Raw genomic sequence first — 20993 nt, forward strand, 5'->3', positions numbered from 1 at the left:
TCCAACTACTTCAACAAACTCGGATACAAGACTCCTAGCTAATAGATAATACCTTTAGAAAGGATTCTGTAAATTCAAATATAGAGATATTTGAATTATGTTTTCAATCCAAATATCTAGATAGGATTATCTTTAGATAAGTTTTAGGTTTGTAATTCAAACTCTAGATAGATTGTAACTGATCCAAAGATCATGTAATCTCTTCTTCTATTTATGCTTTACTAAACATCAATAGAAAGTATTGAACTTCAAATTCTATTATGGTATCAGAGTTCTAAATTGCTCACACAGATTTTTTTTCAATCTCTTCTACGTTTCTTTTTTTTTTTTTTTTCTTTTTTTCCGCTTCTATCATTTTTCTCAATGGCATCCAGCCCTGTTGTCCCATTCATTCTGCCTAATATTGGCCAACTTATGACCTTCAAATTAGAAGGACCTAACTACATCACGTGGTCCAACCAAGTTATCCCTATTTTGAAGACCAACGACTTGATGGGTTTCGTGGATGGTTTTGAACTGTGCCCTCTCAAGTACGTTCTGGATGACCAGGGGAAAGCTACTGCTACTCTGAATCCAGTATTCCTACTTTGGAATAAGAAAGACCAATTTGTTCTTTCTTGGCTTAATACCACTCTCAAGGAGAAGGTAATGTCAACCACCTTTGGTGTCACCAGCGCTCAACAAGCCTGGGATTCCCTCTCCAGCCGCTTTGCCTCCCATTCCAAGACCCATATTTCTCATCTTCAGCACCAACTACAGAGTCTGCATCAAGGTTTAAAAGGGTGTATTGATTATATTGAAACTGCTAAGCAATTTTCTGCTCAGTTTGCTGCAGTGGGTCAACCAGTTACTGATGATGCTCTTATTGGTTATGTAATTGGTGGACTTCACCCTTCATTTAATCCTGTTGTCACATCCTTGTCTATGGCTTCCCGTTATAAATCCCTTACATTCATTGAGTTTCAGGATGAATTGCTCTCTTATGAGCTTCTATTGGATAGTCAAACAGCTTCCAATACTGCAGACAGTCATCAGTTTGCCATGTTCTCCTCCAAGCCCAATGCCTACACTCAAAACCATAAATCTAAACCCTCTGGTAAGCGTTGGAATGGTCCTAAACCCAACTCTTCTTCACCAATTCACCAAAATATCAGTCTACCCCATCTACTATCCCTGCTAGACCCGCATGTCAGATTTGTGGGAAGTTGAGTCACAAAGCGTTGGATTGCTTTCATAGGATGGATCATGCCTTCCAAGGCCGTCACCCTCCTGCTCAACTCTCTGCCATGGTAGCTAACTCCAACCAAGATGCTGATAATGGTCCCTAGTATGCTGACAGTGCTGCGAATCAACACATCACTGCCAATCTTGAGAATCTCTCCTTACAGCAGCCATACTCGGGTTCTGAAGATGTAGCCGTGGGGAATGGCACAAGTTTGCACATTCAAAACACTGGTTCTATGAGTTTTCATACTCCTCAATCCTCCTTTCATTTGTCTAATGTTTTACATTGTCCTCAAGCTTATGCTAATCTCCTTTTCATCAATCAAATTTGCCGAGATAATAACTATTTTTTTTTTCTTCTCAATGGTTCTCATTACTTTGCTAAGGACAAACTCATGGGAATCACTCTACTGGAAGGTCGGAGTGAAGGTGGTCTCTACCCTCTTCATTTGCAGTCCTTTTCGGTCAAAAAGCAGCGTGCCTTGACTGCTTTCTTAGGTGTCAAGACTTTTGCAGCTATGTGGCATTCTCATCTAGGCCATGCCTCTCAGCAAGCTGTTTCTCAAGTATTACAGCAATTTTCCCTTCCGGTTAGTGGTGTCAAGAACTTGAATGGTATCTGCAAACCTTGTCAACTTGGCAAAAGCAAGCAGCTTCCATTTCAATCTTCTCCTCGTGTCTTTTTGTGTCCTTTAGATCTCATCCATTCGGATGTCTGATCATGCTCTACAAAGTCATTAGGTGGTTGTTCGTACTATGTTTTGTTTATCGATGATTTTTCCAAATTTACCTGGTTGGATCCCATTCATAATAAATCAGATGTTTTCACTGTTTTTGTCCAATTTAAGTCTCTTATTGAAATTCAGTTCTCTTCTTCCATTAAACAATTTCAATGTGATGGTGCTGGTGAATTTATGTCTAATCAATTTAAGAATTTTTTGGTCTCTCATGGCATACTTCACTGTGTATCTTCCCCTTACACACCACAACAAAATGGTGTGGCCGAGTGCAAGCATCGTCATATCATGGAAATGGAATTGTCCTTGCTTGCTCAATCTCATCTCTCCACTTTATTTTGGGTTGATGCTTTTATCACATCTGTTTTTATAATCAACTGTCTTCCTTCTTCGGTTCTAGAAAATGTTTCCCCATTTTTTAAACTCTTTAACAAAGGTCCTGATTATTCCCTGTTTCGTTCCTTTGGGTGTTCGTGTTTTCCACTTTTACGTCCTTACTCCAATCATAAATTAATGTTTAGGAGTAAACACTACATTTTTCTAGGATATAGCTCTAATCAATGTGGTTATCGCTGTCTAGATCCGGTTTCTCGTAAGGTGTATGTGTCAAGGCACGTTGTATTTGACGAATCACGACTTCCTGCTAAATAGGGTGTTTTATCATCCCCTGTGTTCCCTTTCCTGCTCTCCCTAGCTTTACATCCCCTACTTCACTACAGATCTCCAATATTTCAAGTGCTGATTCTCTGTCTAGTACTTCTGTTCCTCTTGCAGTTTAGCTACAAAACTCTCCTCTACCGAGTGCTTCTCCTACACTGGACAATTCACCACTTCTTGGTTCTATTGCTCCGATCAATCCTCCAATTCTTGATTCTTCTTCAGCCCTTATTCCTTCTCATCCTATGGCCACACGTTCCAAAACAGGAACTTTGCGGTCTCGTTCATTCCCGGATTACACAACTTTTCTCTCCACCAAGCATCCCTTATGTGCTCTTTCTAGTGTGTCAATTCCCCTTGAACCTTCATGCTATACACAAGCCGAGAAGTCTCCTGAATGGCGTGCTGCTATGGGTGATGAATTTGATGCCTTACTTGCTAATAAAACGTAGTCTCTATGTCCTCGTCCTTCTCAGCACAACATCATTCAGAATAAATGGGTTTACAAGATCAAGCAGAAACAAGATCAAGAATAAATGATAGGTATAAGGCACGGTTGGTTGCTAAGGGGTTTGATCAAGAAAGTGGGGTAGATTTTACAGAAACTTTTAGTCCGGTTGTTAAAACTTCTACAATCCGGGTTATTTTGGCTCTTGCAGTTCAGTTTAATTGGACTATTCGCCAATTAGACGTGTCTAATACGTTTCTACATGGCTATTTGATGGAAGAGGTGTATATGGAACAACCTCGAGGATTCATTGATTCTCAATTTCCATCTCATGTTTGCAGATTACACAAGTCCTTTTATGGTCTTAAACAAGCCCCTCGTGCTTGGTTTACCCGACTATCTCAGACATTGCTGGAGCTTGGGTTTGTTTCTTCTACTGTTGACAGTTCTTTATTTGTATTTCATCAGGGAAGTGTCCATCTTTACTTCCTGATTTATGTTGATGATATTTTGTTCACTAGTACATCCTCTCCTCATATTGCCTCTGTTATAGCTCAGCTTCAGCAGGTTTTTAAAGTCAAGGACCTCGGCAACTTGAGTTTCTTCTTAGGCATCCAAGCTGTTCGGTCATCTCAAGGTCTACATTTGAGGCAAGCTAAATATATCTCAGACCCACTGTCAAGATCCAAAATGATGGGTGCTAAGCCTTTTTCTTCTCCATGCATTACGGGTCCCAAGATGTCCAATGCAGCTGGTGATCCTTTATCTCCAACTGATGTTACTACATATCGGTAGACAGTGGGTGCTTTGCAATATTGTACCTTAACACGTCCGGATATTGCCTTATCTGTGAATCAGTTATGTCAACACATGCATAACCCTTCTACACTTCATTGGACAGCTGCAAAACGAGTCATTCGATACCTTAAAGGGACTATTGATCATGGCTTATGGTACACCAAAGGTCCCTTGATTCTTCAGGCCTTCTGTGACTCTGATTGGGCAGGTAATCCAGATGATCTTCGGTCTACTACTGGCATTGGTATTCTTTTGGGATCCTCTCTCATTTCTTGGACTGTCAAGAAACAATCGGTGGTTGCACGTTCGAGTACAGAGGCTGAATATCGTGCCATGGCTCTTGCTACTACTGATCTCTTTTGGTTGCGGGCCTATGGTGCGATAACATTGGTGCACTTGCACTTGCCTCTAACCCCATTTATCATGCTAGGATTAAGCATATTGAAGTTGACTACCATTTTATTCGAGAGAAGGTGCTCAATGGTGATATCTCCATCAAGTATATCAGCACTCATGACCAACTAGCTGATGTTTTCACTAAGGGACTCAGTTCAGCTCGGTTTTTCTTTCTACGTGACAAGCTTATGGTTTGTTCTGTACCTAGCTATTAGCTTGCGGGGGGCTGTAAACAATACCAATGTCATCTCAACATGTCCAAATACATCTGAATGTGAAGACTCCTCTCTAGTGCAAAATACTAGTCGGCATCCAACTACTTCAACAAACTTGGATACAAGACTCCTAGCTAATAGATAGATAGGATTCTGTAAATTCAAATATAGAGATATTTGAATTCTGTTTTCAATTCAAATATCTAGATAGGATTATCTTTAGATAAGTTTCTGGTTTGTAATTCAAACTCTAGATAGATCGTAACTGATCCGAAGATCATGTAATCTCTTCTTCTATTTATACTTTACTAAACATCAATAGAAAGTATTGAACTTCAAATTCTATTAGTAAGAATTCAGGAAAATTATTCTTTTACTCAATTATTTTTCTCTGTACTATTCGATGTTCATGGCTTTTATACACAAACTATATATGTCGTTCACTTTAGGAATTTACATAAATGAGATTCTGTGCATTGAATCATTTGTCGTAGGTGGTGTGATTGGTGCATGTTTGATGGATTGAATGAAGCAAATCTGCAGAAATATCACAATAATTTATTTCATTATTTGAATTCCAAAAATTTATTGGTAAGAAGGTCAAATTCCACATACCAGTTTAGTAATTTTTTCTCTATACCAAGAGAAATTACACTTACCCACTTCAAATCTACTACTCTTGTTGCAATGTCTCCGAATCTTTCAATTTGGTTAATGTGCCTTACTAATTTATCATTAGGATTGCAATGTGTTCATTTGGCCCCTAAAATGCCCATAAAAATATGAAAAATGCCCAAAAAAAAGTAAAAATTCAAAACAAAACTAAAAACTAACCCACGACATTGCCGTGGGTAATAATTTTTTTTTTCCCCTAATTTTGTCTATTTTTTTTTTCTGAATTTTTGTCCTTTTTTTTAAGAAAAAATGGAATTTTTGTTATTTTGAGGCGAAATGGGGATATTGCAATCCCAATGAACGTTAATAGTAGATCAGTCGGATGCATTAACTCGATTAAAAAAGTTGAAAAGAGATAAATTGAGGGAAGTAAGTGTATAGTTTCTCCAAATTTGAAATATGTAGGGCGGTCGATCAACTTATTTTGGGACATATTCGGACTAAATTGCTCTAACAATCACCTAAGGTGAAATTATGCATTTATTTGATGACTGCCATGCTCTAACAAGGAGAATGGTATGGATGATATCATCCACTTATTAACACAATTATCTTCCCAGAATTGAACATTGATCTTCGCAGGTGAGAAATACCATTTTCTATTCTGTGGGACTCCGATCCAAAGAAGCGAAAGCAAGAAGTTCATTGTCTTGTGCTAACATAATCATATCTTTTGCGTCTAACAAAACCCATGCTTCTATTCCATCGCCGGATCTTGTATCCATTAGATATATCCTATTTCGAAACATGGTTTCCGAATCTTCGATTGTACCAACTTGGCTTACCCACATCGGCTTTCCCCACCCAAAATCAATGTCATAGACACCAATGTTACACCAACTGGTAAACCCAATGTAATCCACTCCACAAGAAAATGCCATACTCGAGACTGCTCCAGTCCTTGCTTTCACAAGCTCCCAGAGTTTGGAAAACCCTCCATCGCCTTGTATGTTTTTTACAAAATCAGCAATATTGATTTTCACTCTTGCTTCTCTAAGCTTGCTCACCATGCACTACAAAAAAAGGCGTAAATCGCCGCGTGTCTACAGTACATGTTACTGTAGACACGCGGCCAGATGGCAGCGTGTTTCTCTGGACACGCTGCCAGATGTAGCGTACAAACAATTGGCAGCGTGTAGAAATTACACGCTGCCAATTGGCCGCGTGTATAAATTCCACGCTGCCATCTGGCCGACACGTGTAATTTAATACACGTGGCTAACTGAAAAACACTTTTTTGGAATTCCTTTTTTTAAAAAAAAAAAAATTAAAAAAAAATAAAATAAATTGGAGTATAAAATTGCTATGTACCCTATACCAAATTAGAGTATATAAACTAATTAGTTTTATACAGTACTTGTATTTAAATTTTTTGGAATTTATTTATATTAAAAATTCCTATTATATACCCCAACAATAAATTTGTGCTAAATTTGTGCTACACATACTTATAGTTATGTTTTAGGGTTTACATGCAAGTTGAGTTTCTTGAATATGGTTTATGCGTTAGGACTTAATTTATTGTATGTGTAGTACATACTCTCAGGGTTAGGGTTCGTTGAACATCCATCTGAATGTGTTCGCCTTGTGGTCCCGATCATTATGGCATACCTTACACAAGTATAAAATTGCATGCCTCTATCATTTGATCGAGTTCAATGTTCAAAACTTGGTCGAACTATCATTTGATCCTAGAGTTAGGGTTTATCACTATACATATAGTATATATATTTAGGGTTAGGGTTTATGGCTTACATATATATGGTACATACACTTAAGATTTGGGTTAAGATTATGGGTTTTAGGGTTCAATTTTATGGTCAGTGTTTAGTATAGTATATTATATATATATATATATATATATATATATACTTAGGGTTAGGATTTAGTTTTAATTTATAGTTTACGGTTTAGTTTTATGGCTTAGGGTTTAGCAAGAATGTACATTACATACACTTAGGGTTGCATGTGTCTGTGTTTGTATTTGTATTTGTATTTCAAAACTATCTTGTCATATTATGTACATACATATATATAATATATGCATGCATGCATGCATGTAAACGGCGTGCCGAAACTATATACCTTTATAGTTACTTGTATACACCCTAACATTGGTGTTTATGGCTATATATATATATATAGTATACTTATATAGCTATACTGTGTATAGCTATATATAGTATATATATACACTTAGGGTTAGAGTTTATAGATATATATAATAACGTTGTATATACCCAAATTTGGGCTACAAATATATGCATAATTATACGGCGAGGAACAAAAATAAAAATATGCAACATAACAAAGTACATACACTTAGGGTTAGGGTTTATGACTATATATAGTATATAGACATAGGGTTAGGGGTATGGGCTACGTGCAATATGTTTATAGTATATTTACGTTTTACGTGTTGAGTACTTTAAATATATATGGTATACTTATAAGTAAACCCTAACTCTAATTAGGATTTACGTTAATGGAATAGTAATCTAATAAAACCCTAACCCTATATATATATAGGACCTATATATATATATATATATAAAACTTAACACAGACTTAAGGTTTAAGAATTAGTTTTAGGGTTACCGTTTAGGGTTTAGTTTTATGGGTTAGAGTTTACGTAAACCTTAACACTATATATATTACATACACTTAGGGTCGGATTAGGGTTTGTGTTTGTGTTTACAAATACAAAACTATATATATAGATATATATATATATATATATATATACCATTTTTCGTTTTTCAAAAAAAAAAAATTAAAAACAGATAGAGACGTGTATAATAATACACGTCTCTAATTGGCCGGGTGGCATTACGCCACGCGGCCAATTTTTGGCCAGGTGACCTGCGCGGGACATTTCCCGCGCGCCACCTGGCTGATACTTCAATTAATTTTTTTTTTTTTTTTAAAAAAAAAAAAAAAAAAGGGTAGCTTCCAGAGGAAGCTACCCTCGATCCCCACATTTCCCTCTCTCCCTCAGCTCGATCTCTCTCGCTCACTCATCTCTCACTCGCTCACTCAGCTCTCTCTCTCTCTCTCTCTCTCTCTCTCTCTCCCTCTCCGTCCACTGACCACCGACCACCAGGATCCAGTGTATTCTCCGGCCAGCTCCCTCTCCGGCCGTGACTGCACCACCCGTGTTCGGCAATAGGTACGGTGCATGCTCTCTCTCTCTCTATCTCTCTCTCTCTTTATCTCTGTCTCTCTCTAGCTCTCTCTCTCTCTCTAACCGAACCAGGAACCCTAACCCTAGGTCCGGACCTATCTCTCTCTACACCTCCCTCTCACTCTCTCTCTCTCTGTCTCTCTCTCTAGCTCTCTCTCTCTCTCTCTCTCTAACCGAACCAGGAACCCTAACCCTAGGTCCGGACCTATCTCTCTCTACATCTCCCTCTCGCTCTCTCTCTCTCTCTCTCTCTCTCTCTCTCTGTCTCTCTCTAGCTTTCTCTCTCTCTAGCTCTCTCTCTAACCGAACCACAGACTCAATCCTAACCCTAGGTCCGGACCTCTCTCTCTCTACACCCATCTCTCTGACACTATCTCTCTCTACATCTCTCTCTCTCTCTGAAACCTCTCCCGGTCTCTCTCTCTCTCTCTATCTCTCTCTCTCTCTCTGCCTTGTACGTGATTAGTATTTTTTTAGTTGTTTTGGGATATTATTTTGGGACTAATATGTTTTAATGCAGGTACATTTTGGCAAAGGAGCATACAAATCACAAAAAAAAAAAAAAATTTGTGAGTAATTTTAGCATTAAATTTTTTCCTTTACCTTTTGGCTATAATAAACTTGGTGCATTTAAATTAATTTGTTTAAAATCTGTTTCTAACTTTTTTAATAGTTTCATATAATAATTGTGGATTTAGCAATTAATAATGGTCTATGCAATGCTGTTAATTTTGTTGGGTTTGAATATCTATTGTTGTGTAATTTTATGTGTTTTGATGTGGTTGGTTGTTATGCATGAAAAATATTCTTATAGTTGTGGTATTTTTTTTTTTTTGTAATATGTTTTACTGTACTACGAATTTGTGTGTGGATTATTATTTGTCACAATTATTTTATTAACTTAATCATAAAATAAATGATCAAAACCAATAAAATATAAATAAGTATTCGGTACTACAAAAAACAATTTTTGGGTTTTTTAAGAACAAAGAAAAAAAGTTTAATTGTTCATTTCAGGTAATTTTTTTACAAACAAAAAAAAAACCAATTCAAAGTAAACTCGCCATCATTTCATAATAAAATGATCGTATCTAACGATTATTGGATATATACAGAAAATTAAATTTGGCCACCGTCTACCATTTATAATTATTTTTTTTATTATTCAATTTATAACAAAGGTGTAAACAATAAACCCTAAACCCTAAATCAAAACCAATATAAAAATGCCTATGATCAAATCTCAAAACCAAACCCCTAAGCTTTATACTCTAATGAACAAGCAAAAACCATAAACCCTAAACCCTAGCCCAAATTACCGTTCACCCTAAAAACCCTAAACCCTACAAAAGAGTGAAATTTTCTTATTACTTTTTTATTGTAGTTAAACCCTAAACCCTAACCTTAAACCCCTAACCCTAAAAACTAAACCCTAAAAACCTAAATCCTAACCTTAAAACCCTAACCCTAAAACCTTAAATCCTAACCTTAAAACCCTAAACCTAAAATACTTTCTCCCTAACAACCTAAATCCTAACCTTAAAACCCTAAAACCTAAACCCTAAACCCTAAATTCTAACCTTAAAACCTTAACCCTAAAAACTAAACCCTAAACCCTAACCTTAAAACCCTAACCCTAAAATACTTAAAACCCTAAAACCCTAATCCTAACCTTAAAACCCTAAAACCTAAACCCTAAACCCTAAATTCTAACCTTAAAACCCTAACCCTAAAAACTAAACCCTAAACCCTAACCTTGAAACCCTAACCCTAAAACCCTAAACCCTAACCTTAAAACCCTAACCGTAAAATACTTTCTCCCTAAAAACCTAAATCCTAACCTTAAAACCCTAAAACCTAAACCCTAAACCCTAAATTCTAACCTTAAAACCCTAACTCTAAAAACTAAACCGTAAAAACTAAACCCTAAAAACCTAAATCCTAACCTTAAAACCCTAAAACCTAAACCCTAACCCTAAAAACCCTAAAACCTAAACCCTAAACCCTAAATTCTAACCTTAAAACACTAACCCTAAAAACTAAACCGTAAAAACTAAACCCTAAAACCTAAACCCTAACCCTAAAAACTAAACCTTCAAAACCTAAACCCTAACCCTAAAAACTAAACCTTCAAAACCTAAACCCTAACCCTAAAAACTAAACCCTAACAACCTAAACCATAAACCCTAAACCCTAAAACCCTAAACCCTAACCTTAAAACCCTAAACCCTAAAAACTAAACCCTAAACCCTAAACCCTAAACCCTAAACCCTAACCTTAAAACTCTAACCCCAAAACCTTAAACCCTAACCTAAAAACTAAACCGTAAAAACTAAACCCTAAAAACCTAAACCCTAACCTTAAAACCCTAACCCTAAAACCCTAACCCTAACCCTAAAACCCTAACCCTAAAATACTTTCTCCCTAAAAACCTAAATCTTAACCTTAAAACCCTAAAACCTAAACCCTAAACCCTAAATTCTAACCTTAAAACCCTAACTCTAAAAACTAAACCCTAAAAACTAAACCCTAAAAACCTAAATCCTAACCTTAAAACCCTAAAACCTAAACCCTAACCTTAAAAACCCTAAAACCTAAACCCTAAACCCTAAATTCTAACCTTAAAACACTAACTCTAAAAACTAAACCGTAAAAACTAAACCCTAAAACCTAAACCCTAACCCTAAAAACTAAACCTTCAAAACCTAAACCCTAACCCTAAAAACTAAACCTTCAAAACCTAAACCCTAACCCTAAAAACTAAACCCTAACAACCTAAACCCTAAACCCTAAACCCTAAAACCCTAAACCCTAACCTTAAAACCCTAAACCCTAAAAACTAAACCCTAAACCCTAAACCCTAAACCCTAACCTTAAAACCCTAACCCTAAAACCTTAAACCCTAACCTAAAAACTAAACCCTAAAAACCTAAACCCTAACCTTAAAACCCTAAAACCTAAACCCTAACCCTAAAAACCCTAAAACCTAAACCCTAAACCCTAAATTCTAACCTTAAAACCCTAACCCTAAAAACTAAACCCTAAGAACCTAAACCCTAACCTTAAAAACTAGAACCCTAACAACCTAAACCCTTAAAACCCAAACCCTAAAAACTAGAACCCTAAAAACCTAAACCCTAACCTTTTTAACCCTAAACCCTAAAAAAAGAAACCTTCAAACTCTAAACCATAAATAAAGAATAAAGAATAGCAAAAAAAAAAAAATTAAAAATGGGAGAGATCTCTACTTTTTTTTAATTACTTTTTTATGGTGAGGTAAACCCAAAGCCTAACCCTACAAACTAAACCGTAAAAACCTAAAACCCTAAACCCTATAAAAAAAAAAAAAAAACAAAACCCTAAACCCTAAAAAAAGAAAGAAGAATATTAAAAAATATAAAAGAAAAAGGTTCGAGATCTTTTTTTTTTTTTTTTATTACTATTTTATTTTAGTTAAACCCTAAACCCTAAAACCCTACACCCTAAAAAACCCTAAACCCTACAAATATTAAAACCTAAACCCTAAACCCTAACCCTAAAAACTAAACCCTTAAAAACCTAAACCCTAACCTTAAAACCTAAAAAGGAAAAACCCTAACCCCTAAAAAAAGTATGAGAAAATGATACTTTGAGTTAACTGTTTAAAACAAACAGTAAACAAACAAGCACTTTATTTGCTGTAATCAAATAACATATTTCGTTTCAGACTGTTAACTCGCGTACAGAGGAATATGGATAAGTCGTGGATGTCAGCACCTAGAGGTACGACACAGTATAACGACGGGTGTAGAGCGTTCGTGGCATTTGCCGTTCGTAACTTTAGGTCTGCTGATGGCAAAATTTACTGCCCATGTAAGTACTGCCGGAATAACCAGCGGCACCCCCCAGATTACGTTCTTGCACACCTGACAGGGGGGAAGGGAATGTCCACGGGATACGGTTTCTGGTATATGCACGGTGAGACAACCCTAAACCCTGCTGGTCCTGTTCGGGGTCACGACCATCCCAGTGTCACAGATACGGCTGCATGTGGCATTGAACATGTAGAAGTCACAGAACAAGGCGGAGACCTGGAACAAGGTGGTGACATGCACGCAATGTTGCGTGACGCCTTCGGCGTGCACGAAGTAGGTGACACTGATAATGTTGGCCAGCCCGGAGAAGTAAATGAAGGAACCTCTGCAAGGGACACATTGAAATACCTTGAGTTGTTGAAGACTGCCGACAAGCCACTTCACCCCGGTACAAAGCACAGTAAATTGAGTGCTACTGTACATTTCTACAACTTGAAGTGCATTGGAGGTATTAGTAACAAGATTTTTTCTGATATTCTGGAGCTTGTCAGTCAGTTATTGCCTCCTTGCGATGATGCATTGCCGGTTAATACGTACGAGGCGAAGAAATTCCTCAGTTCCATGGGTCTCGGGTATGAGAAGATTCCGGCGTGCCGTAATGACTGTATGCTATTCTGGAAAGACAATAAAGATCTAGATACCTGCACCGTATGTGGAGAATCTAAGTGGATGGCTGATATACATTTCGATCGGGATGGTGAGGTAATATCGTCGAGGAAAAAACGTCCAGTGAAGGTGTTGAGATGGTTTCCACTCATCCCACGGTTACAGAGGTTATTCATGTCGGAGCACACGGCGCACAATATGAGGTGGCATGCAGAAGGCCGCACTAAGGACGGGGTATTGAGGCACCCCGCGGACGGTGAGGCATGGAGATCGTTCGACTCTCTACATCCGGATTTCATGGCCGACAGTAGGAACGTGCGGCTTGGACTGACAGCAGACGGATTCAATCCATTTGGGAACATGAGTACATCCCACAGCACATGGCCCGTATTGCTTGTACCGTACAATTTGCCTCCTTGGATGTGCATGAAACAGACGTCGTTCATCCTGTCACTGGTTATCCCCGGACCGAGCTCACCTGGTATGGATATTGACGTCTACCTTCAGCCACTGATTGATGAGCTGTTGGAGCTGTGGGATGTAGGGGTACGAACACTAGATGCTGCGAAGATGGAGAATTTCAATATGCGTGCTCAGTTGATGTGGACAATAAACGACTTTCCGGCGTATGCAGATTTATCCGGTTGGCCTAACAAAGGTGTGAAGGCATGTCCTTGTTGCATGCATTCGACACGTTCTAAACATCTGAAGAACGGTTGTAAATTTTGTTACATGGGACACAGGAGGTACTTGCCAGCCGAACATCTGTGGCGGCTGAACAGAAGAACGTTTGATGGGACTGAGGAGTTAGAATGTGCTCCTGATGTGCCTTGCGGGGACGAGATCCTCCAACAGTTGGACGGAGTTGCGTTTGGGAATGAGAATGCGGGTAAGACGAGACGGAAGAAGCGGAAGACGGGTGCACGGGGTGCTGATGATGTTGTATGGAAGAAGAAAAGTATTTTCTTCAGATTGCCGTACTGGAAGGACAATTTGCTTCGGCACAATCTTGATGTCATGCACATAGAGAAAAATGTCATGGACAATATACTTGGCACTATTTTGGACATCAAAGGGAAAACGAAGGACAACTTGGCAGCTCGGCTGGATTTGCAGGAGATGGGGTTGAGACCTAAATTGCATCCGTTCACCGCCGCAAATGGTAAAACATATATACCCGCGGCTTGTCACACGATGTCCAGGGAGGATAAAGAAAGCTTTTTAAAGGTGCTTCGAAATGTGAGAGTTCCAGACGGATATGCGTCGAACATTTCACGGTGTGTTCGGATGAAGGACCGTACAATTTCGGGGTTAAAAAGTCATGACAGCCACATACTGATGCAGCAGCTTCTACCAATTGCATTGCGTCAGTCATTGCCAGACAAAGTGGTCAGACCTATCGTTGAGATGTCAGCATTTTTCAGAGGCATATGCTCAACCAAGCTAACCCAAGCTGAGATGGACCGACTGCAGGGTGACGTCTGTATCACACTGTGCAAGCTGGAACAGGTATTTCCTCCTGGGTTTTTTACTAGCATGGTCCACTTGGTCGTGCATCTTGTGCGCGAATGTAGACTCGGCGGACCCGTTCAGTATAGGTGGATGTACCCGGCAGAGAGGTAAAATACAACAGAATATAAATATATATATATATATATATATATATATATATATATATATATATATATATATATATATATATATATATATATACATTTTTTCATGTAACTCATGGCATTAAACGGGGGCAAGTCCTTAATGTTTGTGTGTGCACCAGGAGTCTTGGGGGTTTCAAGTCGAATGTGCGCAACAAAGCGGCTCCTGAGGGGTGCATTGCGGAAGGTTACATAGCGACCGAGCTAGTAACGTTCTGTTCGAGATATCTAGAAAATGCACCAACCTTCCACAACAGACCTTTGAGAAACCCTGATGGTTCCAAGGGGGCGGGAACGCGAGTTAGATTGAACCGGTTGACGATGCATCAGATTCATCGTTATATTGTGTTCAACTCTGACGAGTTTCTCAATTTGCGGATGTAAGTAGTGTTTACATATTGAACCGGATTCAAATGATATAATTGATAATAATTAGTTTTTTAATTATATCCGCTGAATGTAGGATGCATAAAGACGCTATTAGGCGATCATGCGTTAGGGGTCGTATCACGGACGCTCTGATTGAAGCCCAACATCACAAGCAGTTCTGCGAGTGGTACCGCGCATATGTAAGGAAGTAGTGGTATTTTCGTATATAATATTTACCTATGTTCAGTGTCAATTTAAGATAGGGTTCGACAATATGCCGCTATTAACCGATGTATTCTTTTAATATATGAAATGATAACATAGGTTGATGGCCTTGACGATCAAAGTAGGGAGGAATTGGGGCTGAAATTGGTTATGCGGAGTAGAGGGTTGAAGGAGACAGCAGTGAAGTATAACAGGTACGTGGTAAACGGGAAATTGTTCTGCACGCTAGCCCATGATGTGGGAAGGAGGACTCAGAACAGCGGGGTATGTGTGCCAACCGTTGAATGCGAAACCTACTACGGGCAGTTAACCGATGTGGTTGAGGTCGAGTACTACGATAGGACTACGTACGTCCTATTTAAGTGCAATTGGGCGGACCCCACGATGGACAGAGGATTTAGAGTCGACGATTATGGTCTAGCGTTTGTCAACTTCACTCACCTCGTCCACAGGGGAGAACTGCTTACTGACGAGCCGTACGTGCTTACATCTCAGGTAGACCAAGTGTTTTATGTCGAGGATGAAAGGAACCCAAACTGGGTTTGTGCCGTGAGGACTAAACCGCGCAACGTGTACGATGTTGGTCAGGGGGAAGGGAGTAGTGATGCAGATAATGCATATCACGAGTGTGTACCGATCGTATTACCCACTGATGACCTGCATGATACGAATGATGAATTCGATCACGATAGGCCCGACATTGATCCGATTGAAGCACATGTTATACAATGATTGCTATATTTATTATTGGTACAATTTGCTTAAACTCAAAATACTTTCTTATTTTGCATAGAGCTCATTGTATATTATGCATATTCTATTTTAATATTAAAATTAAAACGAATTTCAAGTAATTTGTCTCACATTTGTTCGCAGGTTTCGATGGACCCGAGACCCCCTACTTGCACACATCGTGCACCACGCCAGCCCGTGCATTGCACGACTACATCCACACCGGCGATGTCAGCGGCACTACATACCACACCGTGGCCACACTACCCGGACGCTGTATACAGACCATTGCCCCCGGGTACGGCGGGGATGAGCAGGTCAGATCCCGGGCAGACGAGCACAGCTGGATATTCTCCTTCTCTATACCCGCCTACGTCGACACCGGCGATGTCAGCGGCACTACATACTACACCGTGGCCACACCACCCGGACGCCGTTTATAGACCATTGCCCCCGGGTACGGCGGGGATGAGCAGGTCAGATCCCAGCCAGACGAGCTCAGCTGGATATTCTCCTTCTCCATTCACGACGTTATCGCAGTTGGGGCTGACCTCACCGGGCCATGTTGATCGATGGTGGGCGCGAGAGTGTCATGATTTGAGCAGATTTCCGTTGTACTATCCATACCCCCTTCCACCACCTATGTCAGTCATTCCTGATAATGAGACTCAGGATGACAGATTCCCGCTGTCACAGCGGGGGGGGGGGGGATGCCTATGCCGGCTATGAGGTCGGGACAGCTGTCGGCACCGGCTGGGGGCCAGGGCCCGGCACCTGGGGAGAGCCAGATGCATGTTTATGGACAGAGCCAGTTGCCGCTTCCTGGGGAGAGTCAGGACCCAGATGTGGGGGAGAGCCAGCTGCCCCGCGAGGGGGATGATGTGATGTTGGGGCTTGATCAGTTAGCACATGATGTCCCCCAAGATATGCTTTCGGATGACGATCATGATGATGAGCATCACCCAGAAGATCAGGCAGGCGAGGAGCATGCTGGTGACCCAGCGACCGAGCACATAGCGTTCGACCATATTCGGCTGATGGGTAAGTACATTTGTATACATCATTATAAACTAATTAATTTAGTAAGTTCGTATAATATTTAAATTGAATTTTTAATTTATTGATATAATTAAGTTATTTAGTGTTAATATATTAACGTTTTATATTTATTGACTAGGGTATAACCCAGACGGGAGCATATATTTTGAGGTGATTAAGGACCTTGAGAGAAATTGGGTGCTCCCGAGGGGTAAGAAAGTTGTGTTGCAGTACAATGCTGCAACACAACCAGTGGGACGAGCATGCAATCGTTATAGACGGGCTGCGGGCAAGTTGTTACGGAGCGGGTCCCATATTCACTTGCGGGACAAATGGGGAAAGGTAGATAAACAGGTTAAGCAGGCTATGTGGGATGCCATAATGGTATGTGTATGAAACTAATATATGTATTTTGTGAAATTAAAGTTAAGATGATTTTTTCTTTATTGAACTGCTAAAATTAATCATTAGATTGAATGTGCAGCAAGAATTTTATGTACCCGTATCCGTCGACCAGCGCCTGGCACAGAATGAATTCTGGGGTGATATGGGCCGTAAGCACCGTTCGTGGAAGTCGAAGTTGAGGACCCAGCTAAATATTCGAGACGGTGACACGCCATTGACAATACGTGCGAGAATGCCAGAGACGTTTTTTGATAAGTATGACCGAACGGATGTGGAGGACGTACTGCACGAGTGGTGCACAAAAGTAAATGTGGTATGTAGGTCTTTGAATGTATTACTATAATGTTGTGTTTTTTTAATAAACAGTTCATTCAATCATAACACATAAGTAATTAAAAGTATCAATTCTGACATTTTTTTTGGGAATGTTCAATGTAAAGGAGAGGTCTGAACGAATGAAGCGGCTGCGGGAGCAGCAAGACATCCCCCATAGTCTGGGGTCCAAAAGTTATGCCAGATTTAATCACGATGAGGTATGGAACAATATGTAAAAACCCTAATTCTTATTTGTGCGTAATTGTTCTTTCTTAACGTTAAATGAATATCCAATGTTTGTTATATATTTATACTGTATGGCGACAGGCATCTATATCTGGCACGCCCCCCACTCGCGCCGAGTCGTTTGTGAAGACGCACACAAGGAAAGACGGCACTTACCTGAACGAGCGGACACGGGACCTATGCGTATGCTACTGTTATAGGTTATCGATTATTATTAGTTATGCGTGTGATAAAGTATTTATTAATTACCATTGTTTTGTATGTTGACGACGTACAGGAGCGGATGACACAGAGTTTGTCCACTGATCCTGCTGCCTCGGACCCCGTCTCATCAGATACGGTGCGTTGGGCACCTGGCGACGCGTACGAGCAAGCGGTTGGGCGACCCGAGTATGCGGGTAGGGTTCGGCAGGTTGGGCCGAACGTTACTCCTGTTCGCGGGACTTGTTTCTCGTATAGGGGCCGCACACGGGGGGGACCGGCCGAGGGCACGTCTCAGGATTGGGCTGCTCACAAAATTGCGGAGTTGGAGGGCATAGTGCGGGCCGAGAGAGAGCGGGCTAACAGCATGGAGCAGCGCATACGACAGATTGATGATATGGAGCAGCGCATGCGACATTTTGATGCTATGGAGCAACGCATGCGACATTTTGAGGCCTTCATGTCCTCTACAGGATTATCGTTCGTATGCCCTGGTGCTCAGCAGTCTTCACCTGCACACGTCGGTAGTACGTCATCTGTTAGTAGTGCGCCTGCAGGTATGGTTCATATTATGTATACACTTAGGTTTATTTTTAATTTGTTCTCATTACTTGTTTAAATTTGCATATAATATTATGTAGGTTAATTATTTTTACTACTTGCAGGTAATGCGACAACGGTTGGTCCGTTGTCGCCTTCTGGACAATTGCTGAGCCAACAATCCCCTCTCGGGACTCCTTCGCCCGTTACACCATCTCTTGCGGGACAATCGACAGTTGGCGAGCTCACGCCCGGGACTGCACCTCGTGATCCGCAGAGACGTCCTCCAGATTTGTAGATATTTTGTGTATTTTTTTTTTTTTAGTACCGAATAACTTTATTAAATTAAGAATCTCAAATTTGTTGATATTGTTGTGTAAGTAGTTATATATAGTAATGAATATATTTATTAGTACATGGTATTCGAATTTTTAAAAAAAGTTGTTTTGATTAATTTGTGCAATTTGATTTTGTGATATTTTTGGATAAAATAAATTTGGAGAATTTTAGTAATATATATATATATATATATATATATATATATATATATATATATATATATATTAAATAAAAAGAAATTAAAAAACAGAATTAAAATATATATATATATATATATAAAAGAATATTTATATAAAATATATAAATATATTTTAAATAAAAAGAAATTAAAAAATAGAATTAATATATATATATATATATAAAATATACTGCGGCCAACATCTGGCCGCGTGTATTAATATTTGGCAGCGCGTATAAATGTACACGCGGCAAATTGGCCGCGTGTATTAAAATACACGCTGCCAAATGTGCAATTAGCATTGCCAGGTCCACCGCGTGTATCTACGCGGCTAATTACACGCGGCGAACTGTTTGCCACGTGTACAGTTACTGTACACGCGGCGAACTGCATGTGGCGATTTACAATTTTTTTTGTAGTGATGGAAGCTAAATCTATCTCCTCAGCCGTGCATAATGCGCATGTTGACCAAAGTATATTTCCCATGGAAGATTCTGTGAATTGTGGATCTGCTCTTGGTCGCAAATTCACTGCATGGGTAATATAGGTAGGCCTTTGGATACCAGAAGTGGCCTTGAAAGCAGTCATGATGCATTTCCATAGGAGTGCGGACACAGCCTCGACTCTTGTTGGGTTTTGCACGCTTGAGCTGCTTGCTTTGGCTTTGAGTGATGCAATGGCTGAGGCGTCAAACACAATTCTCCTTACTATACACCTGCCCAATTTGAAGGGCTTGGAAAAAGCCATCACAACGGCTTCTCTAGAATATGCATCGTTTTGAATGAAAATTGACGGGGCGTCAAAATTAGGACATACAACTTCACATGCCTTACGAGCAGTTGCTGCCCAACCTTTGAGAAAGATACTCAAGGAAATTCCATCAGCGATCATGTGGGAAACAAGGACACCAATGGCAATACCGCCGCATGCAAACCTGGTTACTTGTATCATAGTAACATGATCTCCCTCAGTTGGATCTTTCCATGACTCCCGGGGAAGAAATTTTTGGAGTGATGGGATATTAGGCTGGCTGAGGCACTCAACAAGATGACAATTCACACAGGCTTCCAAATAAAAAACCCCCTCGTCATTACAATCGACGGAGAGACGATCTTTGATTTTGCCAGCAAATGGGTAAAAGCGAGTTAGGGTTTCTGATAGGGATTGCTTTAGCGAGTGTGATATTTGAGAGACAATATCAGCAACAGCATGGCTTATGCTTTGGTTCATGGGATAGAAGAAGACCACAGGAACATAGCCGAAAGAAGCGAATTGGTCCAAGAGAGAGAGCCTGTGGGTTTTCAGGTTAGGGGGTGTTGGTGAAGAGGGTTTGATGTACTCTTTGGAAATAATTTGGACCTCCATTTGAGCTTTCTTTTAAAGCAGATCTAGCAGCGCTCACTCTCGACAAAATTAAAGTAGCAAGCTTTCCACAAGCAGCGCAAGAATCTAGCTAGCTAGTAAGTAGCTTGTGCTGAACAAAGGAGGTAATATGGAAAATTATTCTTTTACTCATGATTTTCGCTGTACAATCCGATGTTCAATTTATACAAAAAAAACTTCGTCGTTCACTTTAGAATTGACATAAATGAGATTCTGTGCATTGAATCATTTGTGGTAGGTGGTGTGATTGTTGCATGTTTGATGGATTGCATGAAGCAAATCTGCTGCACTGCTTGTTTCCATATTTTGCTTGATTAGTACGTATTTGGTGAATTATATATATATATAAGAACCGGACCAAATCTGATGCGCGCGCTACTTGTTTTCATATTTTGCTTACGTACTTTACTTAACACTCAAGGTTCACAGAAAAGAGTTGAGAATCCAGTAACATGCATAACCTCATATTGCGACTTGAAAAGGCCGATGTGCGAATCATCAAAGTCAAAGATTTTGGAATTCATAGTGTTGCCATGTGTGAATCATACCATATATATTTCCTAGTATATATGT

At 39.7% G+C, this 20993-nt stretch overlaps 1 protein-coding gene across 1 annotated transcript; it reads right to left on the minus strand.

Moving 5' to 3' along the window:
• Positions 1-5749: 5749 nt before the first annotated feature.
• LOC133871707 (stemmadenine O-acetyltransferase-like) lies at positions 5750-20402 on the minus strand. The gene is made up of 3 exons (XM_062309122.1): positions 19467-20402; positions 17094-17096; positions 5750-6163 (listed from the first exon to the last, which is right to left on the minus strand). Exons 1-3 carry the CDS (start codon positions 20400-20402, stop codon positions 5750-5752), a joined length of 1353 nt encoding a protein of 450 aa, XP_062165106.1.
• Positions 20403-20993: the final 591 nt, after the last annotated feature.

This window comes from Alnus glutinosa, chromosome 6, assembly GCF_958979055.1.
Source record: "Alnus glutinosa chromosome 6, dhAlnGlut1.1, whole genome shotgun sequence".
Lineage (NCBI taxonomy): Eukaryota > Viridiplantae > Streptophyta > Magnoliopsida > Fagales > Betulaceae > Alnus > Alnus glutinosa.

Bases quoted from the DNA above. Each gene is read 5' to 3' on its own strand.
- LOC133871707 (XM_062309122.1), bottom strand. From the start codon at position 20,402: ATGGAGGTCCAAATTATTTCCAAAGAGTACATCAAACCCTCTTCACCA.